The 18,489-nt window shown below is 42.0% G+C and overlaps 1 protein-coding gene across 1 annotated transcript in view; it reads left to right on the top strand.

The window, feature by feature from the left end:
* The window catches only part of EDEM3 (ER degradation enhancing alpha-mannosidase like protein 3), a 501,369-nt gene extending 485,379 nt beyond the window's left edge, over positions 1-15,990 (top strand). The window contains exon 20 of the mRNA XM_078641446.1: positions 14,551-15,990. Within this exon, the coding sequence (XP_078497572.1) occupies positions 14,551-14,930 (380 nt within the window). The 3' untranslated portion in view covers positions 14,931-15,990. The remainder of the gene's footprint in view (positions 1-14,550) is intronic.
* The last annotated feature ends 2,499 nt before the right edge of the window (positions 15,991-18,489 follow it).

Below are 18,489 nucleotides of genomic sequence, written 5' to 3' on the forward strand. Positions count from 1 at the left end.
CCAACAAGCATACCGGTTCTGTGCATTGCATACACAGGCAACCTAGTCCAGTACTTCATTCACTTGACGCTTTAAATAAGATTTCCACATCGAATGTATTTGCACAGTATAGTTAGGTAATTGCTCCAGCAGTAGAATTAAATGTACATTTTCTAAACGTGCCTTCTGCCAGAAGAAAAAGCCCCATCCTAGAGTGGCACATTCCCTCCCTTGGCCTACATCTCACAACTCCTGATGCAGGATAACACAGGTCCGCTTAGGAGGCAACACTGTTAGCATGCACTGGCTCCATCTGGGACCGAAGGGCTTTTCTTAATTTCACCGTCTGGTGTCTGACCATTTTCTATTACATGCACCTGCCTGCCGCGGTTGTGGGGGCTCGCTGGGCATGCGGATGGCTGGCTGGGCACCACACATCCAATGCCTGCATTATCGGCAAGGCCAGGGACGATGCTATGTGCCCTCGTGTAAGCTTCACAGACAAAAGATGGAAAGGACTCGCAGCGACATTCACTTACGCACCAATGAAGGTACCGAGAACAAACACTGCTACGAACATGCAGCGAGCTGGGCGGGCAGAACCACTAATGCACACTCACGTGAGCTGCAACCCCACCGGACACACTTCTATACAACCTCCTTTAAACTGTAAGGAATTAAGACAAAAACATTGCTACCCGTGTTCGCCTAAAGTTAGAGACTGACGGAAATAGACACAGCCACTTACAAAAAGCATTTTCAAACCTCCATTCTTTTGCACATACGCCGACTACTGTTCACACGGCTTTACATGTCATTTTAAAATGGTTTTTTTCTTTGCTCACACCTATGTTAAGCGAAAGTTTCTTAGTGTTTATAGTTCCCAATTTTAACAATGCTCTTTAATAAAAAAACAGTTGAGTACAAAATCCCTTTAGGGTAATAAAATAAATATGAGCGCACACTCTCGCAGTGGGCGTGTCTGCCAGTGATGGTGTACAGAGTGGTTTGTGCTTTCTATAATCTGTGCTGCTCTCAACTGGGAGAGCCACAGTTTAAGAGGCAGCGAGGTTAAACGATTATTCCATAGTTAGCCAAACGGCAGGAGAAACATTGCAAGCAAGCATTTTTAAGACACCTCAGATGGAGATAAGCCGATTACACGTGGCTGTTTGTTTTGATGGTAAGTCAGCGCGTCAAGCACCCATTTCATGTTGGCTCCTGTCTGATCAGCGCGGAGCCGGAGTTAATGTAATAATCCGAGCTGTAGGAGGGCTGACACCATGCCCCAAAGGGTCTCTGCATGAAGACGCAGAAGTGCCGGCAATGCCGGACCAGATTCGGGGGCGTTCCCGGCTTTCGGCTGACGTCGCGTGACGTCGGCAAAAGCCAAAGAATCTCGGGAACGCCCCCGAATCTGGTCCGGCATTGACGGACAGGCCCCTCGTCCAATGGCTAGGCTCCATTTATGGAGCCAGCCAATGAATGACGAGGGCCGACCCAAAGCCACACTACAGTTCTCATCAGGTTTTCGCCTGCGCGAAAAAGATGCGCAGAGCGCATCTTTTCGCCAGGCAAAACCTAAAAAAGTGGCCCACATTTGCATATTGCCTTTGCAAAACGCTGCTTCGGCGAATTAAAAAAAAAAGGGGGGGGGTAAAAAAGGCTCGGACTAGCTTACACTGGTAAAACACACCTGAATACAAGTGAGGCCACTTTTCCTCCGGCCCCCTGCCCCGCTCAATATGCATATGTAAATGGGCCGGACACAGCGAGAGAGAGGGAGTGACACCACTGCCCTTTAATAAAAGGGAGGTAGTTGAGGCCACTCAGGCACCCACTGGGCTGCTGGTGGCATCGGAACAGCGCACAGAAACCGCCAAATCGCCCCCCAGACTACTAAAAAAAAAAAAAAGCAGCCCACTGCTGCCACTGGACACCCCCCCCCCCCCCGGTAATGCCCGAGTGCCCGCGTTACCAATCAATCAATCAGAGCATTTATATAGCGCACTACTCACCCGGAGGGTCTCAAGGCGCTGGGGGAGGGGGTCCGCTACTGCTCGAACAGCCAGGTCTTGAGCTGCTTCCTGAAGGCGAGGTGGTCCTGGGTCAGGCGGAGGTGGGTCGGAAGGGAGTTCCAAGTCTTGGCGGCCAGGTAGGAGAAGGACCTTCCTCCTGTGGTGGCTCTTCGGATGCGGGGGACGACGGCGAGGGCGTGGCTGGTCGATCGAAGCTGGCGTTTGGGAGCGTAGAAGTTGAGGCGGCTGTTGAGGTATCCTGGTCCTTGGTTGTGTAGGGCTTTGTGTGCGTGGGTGAGGAGCCGGAAGGTGGTTCTCTTGTTGACCGGGAGCCAGTGCAGGTCTCTCAGGTGTCCGGAGATGTGGCTGCGGCAGGGGATGTCCAGGATGAGTCGTGCTGAGGTGTTCTGGATCTGCTGGAGTCTCTTCTGGAGTTTGGCGGTGGTTCCGGCGTAGAGGGAGTTGCCGTAGTCCAGACGGCTGGTGACGAGGGCCTGGGTGACCGTCTTCCTGGTCTCGGTGGGGATCAATCGGAAGATCTTACGTAGCATGCGCCCAATCCGACGCTGGGCCGGAGTAAGCCTTACTCCAGTTGATGTCTGCCATGTTTCGGTCAGTCACAAAAGTAAGGTAGACTCTGAGCAGCACCTGCCACTGTCTGAGGCGGAGGAGGAGGATGGGACACACAAGGAGGATGTGTATATCTACCCGTACAGAGTGGATCTTACTTCCCTGCTTTGCTCATGCTCGGTAGTGCAGCCATCTTGTCGTTCATAGTCCTGTACCCAAGACAGGACGATGGACTGCGGGCATTGGTCCTAGAGCAACTCTGGCCGTACTAATCCGATGGACTTCTTGAAGCCGTTGTCACTTATTATTTTCATGTTGTACAGTCGAAATGCACAGTAAAGCGCCCATTGTTAATGTACTCCAGTTGCATTCATTCACATTTCCTGCCATATGTAGTCAGTAGTTCATAACTGGCCTATCATTGTGTTGCTTTAGGACAGATTACTAATGTTCCTGCTGCGGAACAGGATCTTCATAGATTCTCAATACCACACTTCTGTGAACAGCTACCACCTAGTCCTTTAGGGGTTCCACATGCCTTTAACATGGAGACTGAAAACTTAAGTTATTATTACTGGTGTAGCTTTGAATTTCATCAAAATTGTTGCATTCTTTTTCTGGCATAAAATTACTGAAATACTGGTTAGTTTTCATGACCCACACCGAATACCTACTATGTAGGGCCACAGCTGTTTAGGTTACACTCATAATTTTGGTGTGTACGTTTTTGGGAGTGCACCCCTGGTGTCTTCTTCCATTGAAACCACAACTATCTTTTTTCAGGGACCAAAAACCCTCGCATTACAAATATTTGTAAAAGTTCTCTAAAGGGTAGTTGGCGAACTTAGCACGCACGCTCTTGTACAGATTTTGCATTTGCTTGTTTAAGATGTTGAAGTTTAACACTTCCTATTAATTTTGAATTTAGAGGCAAGGCGCTCAAAGTGTGTGCTGCCTTCTAAAGATTACTTGTCTAACTGCCATTCTTATGCAGCCTGGCCTGTCTCCTCCCAGACACATGTACTTGTTGATGGTGACCACCTGCTGCTTTACATTTCACATTGCATAGTAATGGCATACAAATACAGTGTTTATCTTTATATTACACGCTGGCATGCGGCCATTGTTTATGCAGGCAACAGTTAAACTGCAATGGATGCCCAACAAGCTGGTAATGCATGTCATGCACACAAGTAGATGGTCCATATTGTACTGGTGCAATTCTATAGCACTTTCTATCCTCTTGCTGAGGCCCGGGGCAGTTTCCAGCGGATGTATGTCATCATAACGCATGCTTTTACTACGCATGCCTTTACAACGCAGGTTTTACAACGCAAGTCGTTACAACGTCTTGCGTTGGGGGGGGGGCGCTGGATAGTGGAATAGTTTAACTTACTATTCCAACTCCAGTCCCCGTGGATAGTAGGGAAGGTTTTGGATAGTAAATTAAACTATTCCCTATCCTGCAGCGCCCCCCAGAGCAATTTGTTGTAATGGCTTTCGTTGTAAAACCTGCGTTGTAAAGGTACTGCGTAGTGAAAGTTGCGTCGTAAAGGATGTTTCCCGTTTCCAGCTTGTCGAGTAGGATAGTTATTCCAGCATGTAGTGCATGGCTGGGAGAAAGTTGAAGAATTGGATTGTGATCTGTTAGTGATGAGTTTTGCTGTTGTGCATGAGGTCCAGAGAGCGTGTTTCAGACTTGGTGCTGCAGTAGGCTAGAGCATCTACCGCAAGGAACACCAATTGAGGAATATGCAGCAGGGCTCCTCCGCTATGATGGAGGAGCGTTCCTCAACCTGCCAGCAGCCAAAAAACGAAAGCAATTATAATAAACCCTTGTTTATTATCGTTTTATTTTTGCTCTCAGAGCCGAGGCTTGGGGCGGAGCCAGGAGGATGACAGGCTGGCGGAGGAGTGGTTGCACTGCTATTCAGTACGCAGGACGGTCTGGCTGGCTGTCTCAGGACGGCCAACCATCATGCACACTGAAGCTCTCTCCAACCCGAGCTGCGTTGCGGGGTTGGAGAAAGCAGGCACAGGCTCCCAGTCTAACTGGGAGCTCAAATCATCGGCGCTCAGGCCAATCCTGACGCTGCCTTCAGCAGCATGAAAGCAACGTCGTGATTGGCTGCAGTGAACTCTCAGAGCCTGTGTCTGCAGTGGAGAGGAGTGCAATGCGGCAATACAGCAGGCTTAAAAAAACAATTATTTGTCTCGTCATCCGACAGTCTGTCCCTCCTCCTCACATACCTCCCAGCTACTCTATCGATACACCAGACGCTACTGAGAATATGTCAGGGTTATATTTGCATGCTGCATATGCTAGCCAATCCAGGTTTTAGCTGCAGAGTAATTTGAGTCCTGGCTTTGGGATTCGCCAACTTTTCTGTGGCTTTTTTGAATTTGAGATGGTGGCAGAATGGGCCTTCTGGTGATGGCGGCAACCTATTGGCATGTTCTTAAGTCATAATTTGTGTGCTGGAAATGGCCCCAATCCGTTCAGGAACTTAATGGACATTTATTTTACTAATAGCTTTTGTATAGTTAATTGTGTATCACATTTCATAAAGTAGCACAAAACGACCTTTGTAAATGATGCTGAACGGTCATATAATTATGACATTATAAAACTCTATATATTTTTTTTCTTTTATTTCATCAGGGATGAAAGTTTGCCTTTGTTGTAGTTGTGTATTTCTGTACTTTTTCCTTCATTTATCATCTTCACAAAAAATATTTAGTTTACTTATTGTACAGAAAATGTTCTTATCTTTGTGGGTTGTTAACACATTCTGTGCTTTCACTCTTTTTTTGTGCTCCAATTGGATTTCCAGCAACTCTCTTTAAAGGTAAAATGATTCCAAACTACATTATTGATAGCAGTAAGTATATATTATTAAAGCATCTGTTGGACCACTTCGAAATTGTATTTATTTGACAAAAAAACACTTTAGTTACCTATTTTAGCTACTGAATATTTTTTATAGTCTGTTGTAACTTGGCATTTGTATGCCTTTTACAAAGATCTGAGTCTCTATATTGTGGTTCTCGGGGGGCATGTTTGCCTGTGTTCTATAGCTGATTGGCATGGAATTTCCTTAGTGGTGAATTGTAATCACAAATTGTGAAAACGATTTGTGACTGGATCATCGTTTCTTAGATTGTTATTTTTTTCTCCTGAATATGAAATATGAAATGAAACCGTGTTTTTTTTCCAAGGTAGATACGAAGCAAAAACGTAGCCAGTTTTAAAATGTTTAAAACGTTTCTAAGGCTATATAAAACATTGGATTTTCCAAAGTTGTTGCCCTCTTTACTCTGTAATGTGGTTCTCTTGTTATTGTGTGTGTCTATCAATGCGCGTTCCAGTGAACCTGCCAGGTTTTTTGTTGAACGTACCGCTCCCAGAGCCAATCACAATGAAAATTCTATGTAAAATAATCCAAACTAATTTTCTGACAAATTTCTGTGTTTGGTAATAATTTGTGTTATTGGCTGCAAATAAGTTTAAAATATATAATATATATATATATACCAACAATCCTCCTTTACGTTAGAAAGAAGTGCACTGACTCTGGAAATGTTGCTTTCAAATTCCTTTATTCGTGGAATGACACGGAGGCAAAGAGGCTCACTATTCCCAACGTTTCTGCTCATCAGAGCCTTGATCACGGGAGGCAGTCTCTCTGACATTTGAATTTCCCACGTGGTTCTCCTTTTAAACACGCAGACCATATTCTCTTGCAGAGAAGCACAGAGGAAAACTTTCACAACTTCAAAGACAGTGCCGAACTGGCTGCAGCGGGCATCGGATGTTTACCTTGAAAGGGTGGTGAGGTGGTTTTCAGTGGTGGGGGCTGGTTTTGCCCCGGTGTAGTAATATCGGCCCCAGTAACAAAAGCAGCAGCACATATAGAATGTTCAGCTATTTATTAGCTGTCCCTGGAGCACATAGAGACATCCTGCAAAGCCTGCTTAGCTGTCTACTGCAAAAGGTACATAGACATTGGAAGGAGAGAAGGTGGGTTCTGTGCAAGATGCAGTGCCAACAGTTATGAGGAATGCCTGAAATTGTAGGGATGGAGGAGATCCCTGGCACCGAGAAGGAAATTGCTGGCATTTAAAAGAATTTTGTAAGGGGAGATGCAAGAAGACTCAGAAGTCCTGCTCTCCAAGGCCTCTTACGTAGTGGAGGAGGTAGAATTCCTAGAACTAGCCCAGCAGCACTCAATAGTCTCAAGCCAAAGATGTGGGTTAAACCCTGAGTATTCGCTGTTCCTCAAACTGAGTCTCAAGCCTCTATACAAATGACCAATAAGACAGAGCATTACTCCTGTGGGAGTTTGGCATCAAGCTCGCAGCCAAGCAAAAAATAGCCTAAAATTGGATATCCCAAACTCCATAGGCTAGTTCGGTATTGAGCCAAGCCCTACCCCACTTCACTGAACCTCAACCTGCTTTGTTGCTCGCTCTGTCCATACGCACTAAAATACCTCACTCTGCCAGCGACCCATTCGATGGCGGACACCTCAGTGGGGGGTTGATCTCCAAATGTCCCTTACCTCCCTCTACCCACCCCCAAACCCTAAAATTAACCTTACTCTGCCTATCCCTTTGAATTAATGAATGGGGTTTGTTGAGCGGACGGCTACTCAAGAGTGTCCCGGTGCTATACAGAGTGTAAGGAAGAGAAAAGAAAAATGCTCAAAGCTACGCAACGAAGAGCCAGGTCCTGAGTTTTTTTTCCCTAAAAAGCCCCTCATCCTCCATTTGAAAAAGTTCCAAGGGGAGCTTTTTCCAACCCACAGGTCCTAGGAGGGTGAATGGCCGCCCTCCAGCTTCAGAAAGGTGGACCCTTGGAACTGTGGCCAGATGATTTTTTTGAGGTAGTTATTTGCAGGACTCCGGTTTCTCTTGGGGTTGTAGTGAGATATCCTGGAGGGCAGATAGCCCAGTCAAGAATGATGTAGCATTCTATGCATCAAAAGAAAGGTTTTAAATAGAATGCACCTATTCATGGGAAGCCAATGTGAATTCCACAAACATGGGGAAACCTGCTACCGCCTACAGAGACTGAGCACAAGTCGAGCAGCCGCACTTTGGACAGTCTGCAAGTTCCTCACCAAGTTCTGTGGCAGACCTGCATCTAAAGCATTGGCATATTTCAGCTTGGACATGACCAAGGCCAGAACAACTGTAATCATTACCTGAACTGAGAGGAAGTGCAAAAATGTATTTGCGGTGCACAAGATACCAAAGCACATGCCAACAATCGTATTGATTTGGTTGTGAAGAAACATGTGCTTGTCATACTTAACCCTCACGATTTTCACAGTATTAACTTGTACGTTGGACGGGGGCCATTGCACATCCAGGCTAAGGTTAAAGTTGTGTTTGAGACTAAGAAGCGGTGTTTTTTCGGTGTTACATTTAAGTTGGTTGAAATTCATCCAGAGAAAACTGCAGATTTAGAGGGGTTGATGGCATCCGGCTCTATTAGCTCATCTTTCCCAAAGAAAAAGGCTATCTGTGTGTCATCAGCATATAAGATTATCTTGACCCCAAAAGACTCGGTTAGGGTAGCAAGTGGAGTCATATAGATGTTGAACATTGTGGGACTGAGGGCCAAGTCCTACGGCACTCCTACTGAGAACCTTCTGCTGCCTGAAGAATAGGGGGATAGCCAGACTTTTTGACCCCTGTCTTCAAGGAAGGATTTTATCCACTTCCAGGCAGTATCTCTGGTGCCTATTTCCTGAAAGCGGACGAGCAGTTCAATGAGGAACTGTGTCTTGATGTTGCTGACAGGTCTAACAATACCAGGACTGCCCTTTCTCCCGCATCTAGGGTGCTTTTAATCAGTTCAGAGACTTCCAGAAGGGTAGTCTCTGTACTGAACTGAGGCCTGAAACCTGACTGAATGGGGTGTTATAGATAGCTTGTTTGACTCTACATAGTCCGATAGCAGCTGATTAACAAACTTTTCCACCAATTTAGGTGGCGCAGGCATCAGTGAGATGGGTCTGTAATTCCCTGGGGCTTCAGGGTCCACACTAGATTATTTTTAAAAGGGGTAAAGTTTTAGCGTGTTTCCAAAACGACAGAACCGTGGCCATTACTAAGGACTTGTGTAATATCCTTTTATTAGAAAAGAGGATATGTAATATCCTGTATATTATGTGTATGCATATTTCCCACTACTCCATCAGTAGAACACTCTGGTGTGATGTCATTTGGAGTGTTGTTCTATGAAGCTGTCAGTTGAAGTAGGGCTGAGTGCCTAGCTGGGTACTCCTGGTGGGGCTATCTACTGATGTACTACTGATCTCCATCTATCTTCAATAAATCTACTTGAACATCACCTACCTGCGTGGAGTCAGTTACTACAACTTGTTTATAAGGGAGTTCATAACTGGGTCAATAACGTTCACTCCCAAAGCTAAAAGAAAAGAGTCCAGGGATTAAAAGGTGAGCCTGATTTAAGATATAAAATAGCCGCTCTAGGGTCTTTCAGCGAAATAGAATTAAACTCTAATAACCAGCAGGAACCCCTTGTTTGGGAGGCACAGCTGGTCTAGGAGCATCAGCTTCCAAAGTCTGAGTTATAAGTAAGCTATTCTGAATTGCCTGTATTTCATTATGAAAGAAAGAGGCCAGTTGCTCGCACCCCTTAGCCGAAGAGTCCCTTCTTCCGTGGAAGGCAAACAGATCTTAGAAATTGTTTACAATTTTAAAATGTTCTCTCGCCCTATCGAATCCTTCCTCATAGAATTCTCTTTTAGTAGAATTCATCAATACCACATAGTGCTTAAGAGCCTTTTTATATGTTGCTTTGTCCTCTATACAGTCATTTTTTACGCTAGGCCCTTTCAGCTTTTTTACTTATTCTTTTCTCCTGTTATAAGGCGTCATTTAACCAAGGGCTTGAAATCTAGTTTCTACCCGGTCAGAGACATGGGAGGGGGACTCATTTTGCACGAGGTACAAATCCAGTTGTGAACCTCTTGAGCGTCAGATTCAATTGACCCCAAGATATTTGGCATACCTTAAGTTACCCTTATTTACCTCTACTCACCCCTAAACCCTAAAATGACCCTTGCCTCCAAAAATGCCGAAACCACTTTTGTTTTCTTTAAACAACTTAAAAAGTATATTGTTTTAAAAAAAAAAGGAAAAAAAAGTTACCTGCTTGGTAAGGTACTGCTTGATAAACGTAAAAATACTTGCCTATGTTGTAAATGCTGTTTCCCGCACCAGATGATATTGCTGTCCATCATGCAGTAACACAGCGGGATAGCCAACACCATCATATCAAGCTCTACATACTGTGGAGGATGAGGATGACTTTCATGCGGAAATGTTGTCCAAGACAGAATGTGCGCTGCTATCGTCCCAAGCTAAATGGGATGTTCAAGCACACCAGTGACATCTTTAAGGGCCCTGTTGTGACTTGCCGGATAGATAAGAAATATAATGCTGCTCCTGAAGCCCCAGCTTGTATTTGTGGACACATTGTCCCAGATTCCTTTGTCATGCACCCCTTCAGTAAGAGGGTTACTTCACAGGTCACAGGGGATACTTTTTATCCCATAAATCGGTCCCAAAAGTTTGATGCTGCAGCAAAGCAGGTAGCACTTGGAGAAGCCACACACTGGCCAATTGCCAACTTGGTGGGCCTCCTCTCAAGGTACGATCCTTACTAATGGGGGGAGGTGGAGCATCTCACAAACCACCCACATGATGCGCACCTCAATAGCGAACAAGAGCTGGTCGCAGAGGGCAAAATAATTAGCAGTGCTAATATTCGATGTGCCCTGAATATGGCAGATGGAACAGCTAGAGGGATCCCCACTATCATTCTTCTTAGTAGAACATTACTAATATGATGGCTAGGAGAATAAACTGCAGGAACACATCCCCATATATGACATTAAAACGCGTTGTATAGGCTTCTCAATGTAGACGGGTGCTTCTAGAGGCATGGGGTGGATACCATACATCTCATTAACGGAAATATTCCAAATTAAATAACAGAATGCCTTGAGCGCCAAACACAAAAGCACAAGTCTTAGTCGAAGTTGGTACTAGTTTTTTCATATTTCACCACTCTAGCCAACACGTGGGCAAACGACTTTGTTGGCCCTATGAACTTCACCCACAGATAGAGATACTACTGTATTGACTACTTTGTTACCAAATTAGGATGACTATAAACATTGTGCGAATATTATCGTATTTCTTTTCCTACTAAGAAGAGCACAGATTTAATAAATTTGCCCTGTGGAAGTCTTTGAACAAGATGGAACATGTGTTAGCTAGAGTGGTGAAATATGAAATAAAAAAGTATCAACTTCGACGAAGACTTGTGCTTTTGTGTTTGGCGCTCGAGGCATTCTGTTGTTTAATTTGGAATCCTTCTAAGTAGGCATGCCTGGCTTAGGATCTCAGTTTAGACCCAATGAAACGGAATCATCTGTTCGGGCCCTCATGTCAACCAAATGCTTGAGAAAATCAGAAAGCATATACACCAAGCAAAATCTGTGGGCGTCCTACACTTTGTTAGAATCCTTTTTTTCACAGGCCGCACATCAGGGACGGGAACAAGCAAGGAGACTCAGAGCAGAGAACGGCCTTCCTTATCAGCCGTATCAACTTCCCTTTCACGACTTGCCTTAATCCTTTAAAAGAGGGCACGATGAAGAGGAAATGTGTGGGGGACAGGTAGAGGTAGTGCCGCAAGGAGGTCCTCTACTACAAAATAGTGAGTTTCCTTGCCTCCCCTCCTACCCCCGCCTGGGCACACTATTCCTGTTGGGGAAGACTAATGCTATTCCTGGCACACTGGGAAAATATTACATCAAACCAGTGGGGCCTTTCCATTGTGCAGGAAGGGTACTGTTACTAATTTCACTGAACCCCTCCCAGGATCCCACCCCTGTTACATACTTCCGTTCAGACCACCTTCATCTTATGGAGGAAGAGGTGCTGTGCTCCTAGAAAAGGACACAATCAAACCTGTGCCTGTAAGCCAACGCACAGAAGCGGTGTATTCCCTGTATTTTCTTGAACCACAAAACAGTACACAAATGATGAAGTATTTAATTCCCAAATATAAAACAAATCACAATTTTAATGGAAGATAATAGCTTTTCTAAATTAAATTAAGGCAACCAACCATTCCATTCATACTATATTCTCTTTGATGCTCTTGCACTGTCCCACAAATCTGAGGATATCAACTACATATTAGCTCCAGTTACAAATTCCTTGACAGACCATTTTAAAGTTTTCAATTTCCAGTTTTTCTTAATTTATATACACTTTAATATCCTATTAATATTATCTAATTTACTAAGTAGTTGCGGACCCTCAAGGTTCCCCCAGAGCACAGGTTAAGAACCGCTGTCCTAGGACAATGCACTATAGGTGAACTGGTCAGGAATATTTTCCTATGCTTTACCACCTGTTTCCTCCATCCTGTACGAGCTAGATAAGGAAAATGAGTCAACTGTCCATGCCCCTCATCCTCGTAGCCCCAGCCTGGAGCCAGACATCCCTGGTTCCCAGTGCTATTTGAAATGTCAGTCAGTCCCCATGAGGCGCTTATAATCAGGCCAGGCCTTCTCACCCAGCGTCCAGGTCACCTCAGACTACCAGAATCCAAACAGCTCTATATTGCGGTCTAACACCTGTGTTCTTAGAGTATGGCTACCTTAACCTCCCAGAGGAATGCATGATTATGCTACAGGAGGTAAGACAATCCACTACTCATTCCTTAAGCATCTAAGTGGAAAAGTTTCATGCAGTACTGTATTTCTAATCAATTAGATCATTTTACAGTGCCTGTGCAGTCTTGTTTCTTGTCTTCAACATCATGTTTCTTGTCTTCAGTGTCTTACTTCCTGTATTCAACGTCTTGATTACACTTCCATATCCTTACATTTAACTGCAGTTGCAGCGTTCCCATATAAAATACAGCATTTTTATGCTTGTAGTGTCTCTGTAATTAAAGCTGCCATGAATGGTTAAAAGAGAGTAGTTCCTCTAAAGACACCTCCTGTACTTGGTAGGATCTTTAATGTGATCCTTACATGGCTTATTGACCCTCCATTTGACCCTCTGCATTGGTGTTTGCTTTCAGTTCTTGTCTTTAAAGGTGGCCTTCCAAGTAGGAATCACCTCCATAAGACGTATTAGGGAACTCTAAGACACGACACATTCAATCAGGTTCATAAAGACATGGCAGAGTTTCATACCAACCCTAAATTACTGCCTAAAGCTGTATCATCATTTCACATCAGCCACTATTGTGTTACCCGTTTCTTCCACAACCAGAATCTGTAGCTGAACAGGCACTTTACACTCTGGATATTACACGCATGCTCATGTTTTATATTGATTGAACTAAACCTTTTAAAAAAAAACATTTAACTTTTCGTAGCCTTTGCCATACCCCTCGGAGTGTGCCATCTCCAACGCTGGTATTGCCAGGGAGATTGTTGAATGTATCCAAACCTGCTATGCTAAAGCCAAATACACTCTCCCCATGCCTCCAAAAGCATACTTAACACTTAAAGAGGTAGCCAAATTAGCTTTGGACAACTGTAAGGCTGCTGATTGATCAATGCCACGCACTTGTACCACTCAGTACTGTGTGGACATTTTAGCACGCCAACAAGCCGTAGATGGCCAAGCGGTGTTAAGAACACTATATTAAAAATGTGCCTTATCTGCTAGTCACCGCTTTGGAGCCGGACTGCTTTATATTCTATGCGCAGTATGTGTACCTACAACTACACAAGCTACAAAAAGTTACTTACCCTGTAGCCATCTGTTCATAGAGTGTACTACTATAGAGAGACACGTGCCAGCCCCCCTCCACAGGAGCCAGCGATAAACACAGATGTCTTTTATGCCAGTGGTTCTTAGCCTTTTGTGAACCTCACTTAATCATTTCTTGGACCCCCACTGAATCATTATTGGAATCTGCAGACCCCTGCTGAGTAAGTAGTGGAAGAAGGGGACCCTGGCTGAAGCGTTTTGGTGCTTTGAACTGCAAAACAATACACAAAAAATACAGAAACAAGCATTCATCAAACAAATATTTTATTTTATTCACAAATATAGAACAAAATCATAATTAAAATTTTAATGTGAAGGCTGGGCTTTTCTCTATTTAATTGAGGCCATTTATTGTTTATGCTATATTCTGCATGATGCTTTGCACTGCTCCCACAAATCAATCTGATGATACCAACTTAATTGTTAGCCTCCAATTTCAAATTCCTTTACGTTAACAGAATGTTTTAAAATATTTGAAATGTATGTTGCCTCTGCAGTTATATGCACATGATTTATCTTTTAATATTAATTATGTAATCACTTGCGAACCCCATGAATATTGTTCGCAGACCCCCCACTGTTCTATGGCTTTCCATTTATTCAGTTTGTTATGCGCAGCACACTGTTTTCAACAGTACCCTTCAGTTACTCCACTCACCCGCTGAGCGAAAAACAATCTGACATAAAACCCATGTGCTGGTGCACTGTACTAAGGAAAGTGGCTCAACAGGTCTTGTGACTCAACCTTTTCAGCGAAAAACAGGTTGCAAATGTTCAAGCCCAACACTAGGGTGGTGGGTGTATGCGGAGCATGTGAATCTACAGCAATACATGTGCTGAACAGATGGTTACAGGGCAAGTAAAAATTTTCACATTGATGGCATTACGTTGTTGTGATTTAAATGTATTTGACCTTGAGCACTACTAATTTTGAAACATTTTTGCATTTTAATTATTTACCATGTTCTATAGTACATGAATATTGAGTTTTCTGGGCTGTATAGCTGTTTAATTCATCCAGTAAACACTACGCTGATTAAAGACTTCAAATATACAAAAAATTGCTAGAATGTAATTCAGAAGGAATGGACTCTCTTTTGAGTTATATGTATTGATATATGTAACTTTTACTTGATTCCAGATTTGGACATGACAAGCGGCGAACAAAAAGTTTTTGAAAATGAATCACAGAATCAGAGAAAAGAACAAGATTCCTCTGCATGTGAAGACACCAATTTGGGCACTCCAGTGCCAAAAGGAGGAAATTCCATAAATGCTGAACACAGTTCAGTTTCACCTAGTGCATCCAGTTTGGATACCATTACCTCAGATAATCAAGAACAGAGTAAGGAAGCCAAGCCTATTGAAACATTACATAGTTCCTCTCAGGAACATTCACAAACTGAAGATCCAAACCACAATAAGAAGTGGAATACTAAGTCCCAGCCCTTAGAATCTATACTAGCAGACTGGAAGGAAGACATAGAGGCATTTGAACAGATGGAAAAAGATGAGCAATGATTTGACCAAGAACAACATCCAAGCAAGAATAACTAAAGGTGTGAAACTGAAGAAATTCTTTGAAACTCTGAACCTTTGTGGTGAGCAAATCATGTGCCACAGGTTTCACGTTTACTCAGTCTGAATACTCTACTATTCATTGCTTGTGTTGCTGTCATTTTCTGCATTTCTCAGATTGATAATGTACACTCTATTCAGTGGCATGGCAGAGACTCAATGAACTGTGGGGGAGAACTGACAAACTTGGGTTTCCAGAAACAAACAAGTGAATTATTTCACCTAGTTTAAAAGGTTGATGCCTGATGTGGTGTTTGGTCAATTGTTCTTGTACTTTAACCTCATCTGGAGGATCTAAATTAGCAGGAATTGGCAATTACAGTCTGTTGTAAAACCCAAGAACTGTTATGTGTTTATTACAAATTCCGCTTTCCAAGGAAACTGCTGTTCCTTTCTTGAAAGTGACATGGATTTTTTTTTGTTTTATTGGCAGTCCATCACCTTGTCAACATTGCTCATCACGTGTCATTTAAAAATGTCTTCAACTACTTGAGTTTTCTTTTTAAAACTGGAGTGCGTATTACACCAAAGGTGGATATAAAACTGCCCCATAGCAAATGGGTTTCATTACTTTCAAAGCAGTTTAATGAAAATTGATAATTTTGCTTTATTTAGTGTATTTTGAGGGTGTATTGTTGTATTTACTAATATGTCAAAGTAATGGTGTGCACATTCTGACCTACTTGGCATTTTTCCATGTAGTGTTTATGAATGCCTAATGTAAAACCTGAGACAGAAGAATGTTTGATTTCTGGATCTAAATTCTGAAAAGACATTCTGCATTCCCACAACAGATCCCTTAAGATAGCTCAAGGGACATTCTCAACAATGCAACATCGTATCTTTTGAAGTAAAGATATTGCTAATTAAAAGGACATACAGGAATAACGTTTGAGGGTCTGTTTAGTTTTGTGACACATACGTAAATATAATGCACATTGCTTCTAACGTTAATTGCATTCACAATTTAAAGTACAGTAAAAGTAGAAACTGCCATAATACCTTTGTGTTGTGTATTGGGTCCATTATTTATATATATATATATATATATATATATATATATATTCCAGCTCCAGGTGTCCCTTTCTTGGAAAAGCACTCGCAAAGGTTGGTGTCACAATCCTTTATTAGGAACATACATCTCCCAACGCTGTAGGGATTACAGCATGTCGAAAAGCCTTACGCGTTTCAAAGCAGATTGCTTCTTCCTCAGAGGCTCGACTGATGCAAAGTGACACACCCACAGTTTTAACACATCCCACTCCCATCTCGGGGCAAAGCAATCTGGGTCCTGTAGTGCGTCCTGAAAAATAACACCCACAATTAGGTACATCAATGTTCACTTGCTGCCCTTTACAGTCCTTTATAAGAGCCCGCAGATGGGCCCCAGCGTGGCGATGCTCATGCGATACCAACCAAGTCCCACATAACAGGTCATATCAAGTCAGCCCGTGGCCCACAGTTCTTGTGGTGGTGCACTGGAATATATATATATATATATATATATATATATATATATATATATATATATATATATATATACACACACACACACACAATCAAGTGTTGAGACTTTAAACGATCTGAGTCATGTTAAATCAAACATTTATATTTGGTTCATTAAGGAATGTAAAACCAGTTTCGAATCTGATATGCATTTTAAATGATTATCATTCCAAGATAATGATTCCAAAACGCAATTTCAGTTGAAGCAAATCTTTGTTTCCAAGTCTTTTATTTCAGAAATGCACTTTATCTTTTTATTGGGGTAGCTGTCTTTCATTGTAAATTGAATTTTCCTTGAAAGCATATTTTAATCTATTTCAAAAAGTGCAAGTATTGTGCACCTTTGTATGAATGCTGTAAAATGTCTCGGTCCAACACTAAAATTGTATTCATGTGCAAATTTTACCGAAGATCTAGTTTTCTTGATGCCCCTTCAAGTAACATTTGTACACAAATACTGAGAGCAGTTTTAAATGTTAGACGCCCTCTTTTAGCTTTTCATATTCACTCTAAAATAGCTAATCGGTGTTTTAGTTTTTTTTTTTTTTAAATTAAAAAACTTGACACGGTATTGGCTGTTTATATAAATAATTATTTTCATGTTTACATAAATTCAATGTGAGACCACACTTTTTTCATATGCCTTTGCAACTTCAGTTAATCTGCCTTTTGACAGGTACACACCCCACAAATAATATAGATCTAAATGGACTATTACAGATTTTCTATATATTGAGAAAACTATACTGATCTTTAGTAGTCCCTCCCCAAAATATTTTGTTTTACTTTTTGTTCTCTTTAGGTATTTCAACTTTACGGTAAACTGAATCCGAAGCCTCAGCCTGTTTTTACAGCCTCAGTATGCCATTAATGCAGACACGTTTTCGGTTAATTTATAACAAAATGTCAACTTTTAGGCTTCTCCTAACTTTGCTGTGAAGGCATATACTATTTGCTAGTAAAACCATAGGATGTTGAGTGATCTAAATCATACCTATTTTCTAAACCAGTTTAAATTCCATTGATCAGTTGAGACAATATGAGGTTACATTATAAAGAAAGGTCTAGGTGCACAAAATTTAATTTATTGTGCAGTTATTCAGTTTGGTGGCTAACACATTTCACTGTAGCATCTCTGTAGCCTGATTACATTTTTTCTCTCTAATATCAGATGATTAATTTGCCTTTGTATGCATATTCTCAATTGCTCTTTGGCATTAGTAAAGCATATCAGGTATGTAAAAAATATTTTTGAATGATGTACTACATGCATTGTATAATTACTATTGCTACACACTAACTCATCTACCTTAAGATAGTTTGTAATTATAGTACTGTTACATCAGTAACCTCTGGAAAGGTTTTTGCATCTATTACTCTGTTACACTTCGCACATGTTTAAATAAGTAGTTGATACCAGTGCCTGCCTATTAGTAGGCATCTTACCTGAAAACTGGTTTAGAAAATAATGTTTTCATTTGAAATTGATGTTATAGCGAGCTAGTTTAAAACGCAAGTTTACCATTTGTCTTGATTTTTGTGAAGGTGTCTCACATACCTTTAAAATGGATTTAAAATGACTTGTTAATTTTGAAAATAACATCATTATAGAGCAATCACATTTCCTAAACCTAGATTTTTTTTTTTTTTTTTTTAAATGTTCATGATACTTTCTTGATGCAGATTCACTGATGTCTTTGTTATGAACCACTGTTCTAATTTCACAGCAGGAATTTTTGTATAATACAGTATGTACTTTTTCAAAACTGTTTAAGATTGAATAGGTTTTCTATTAAGCATTTTATCTTAGTCTCAAGGTATCTTAATAAGAAATAGCCCGAAGCTTCCCATTTAAGTCCAACTTGTGTATGGGTTGTTAAATCGTATCAAAACTGATCTTGTAATGTTTGGCACATTTGTTGGCAAGCATAAATGATTTATGAGAATACCAGCTAGCAAAAAAAACTTTAGTTCATTTTTTTGGGGGGGTCATTCA

This window comes from Lissotriton helveticus, chromosome 1_1 (genome assembly GCF_964261635.1).
Source record: "Lissotriton helveticus chromosome 1_1, aLisHel1.1, whole genome shotgun sequence".
NCBI classification, from domain to species: domain Eukaryota; kingdom Metazoa; phylum Chordata; class Amphibia; order Caudata; family Salamandridae; genus Lissotriton; species Lissotriton helveticus.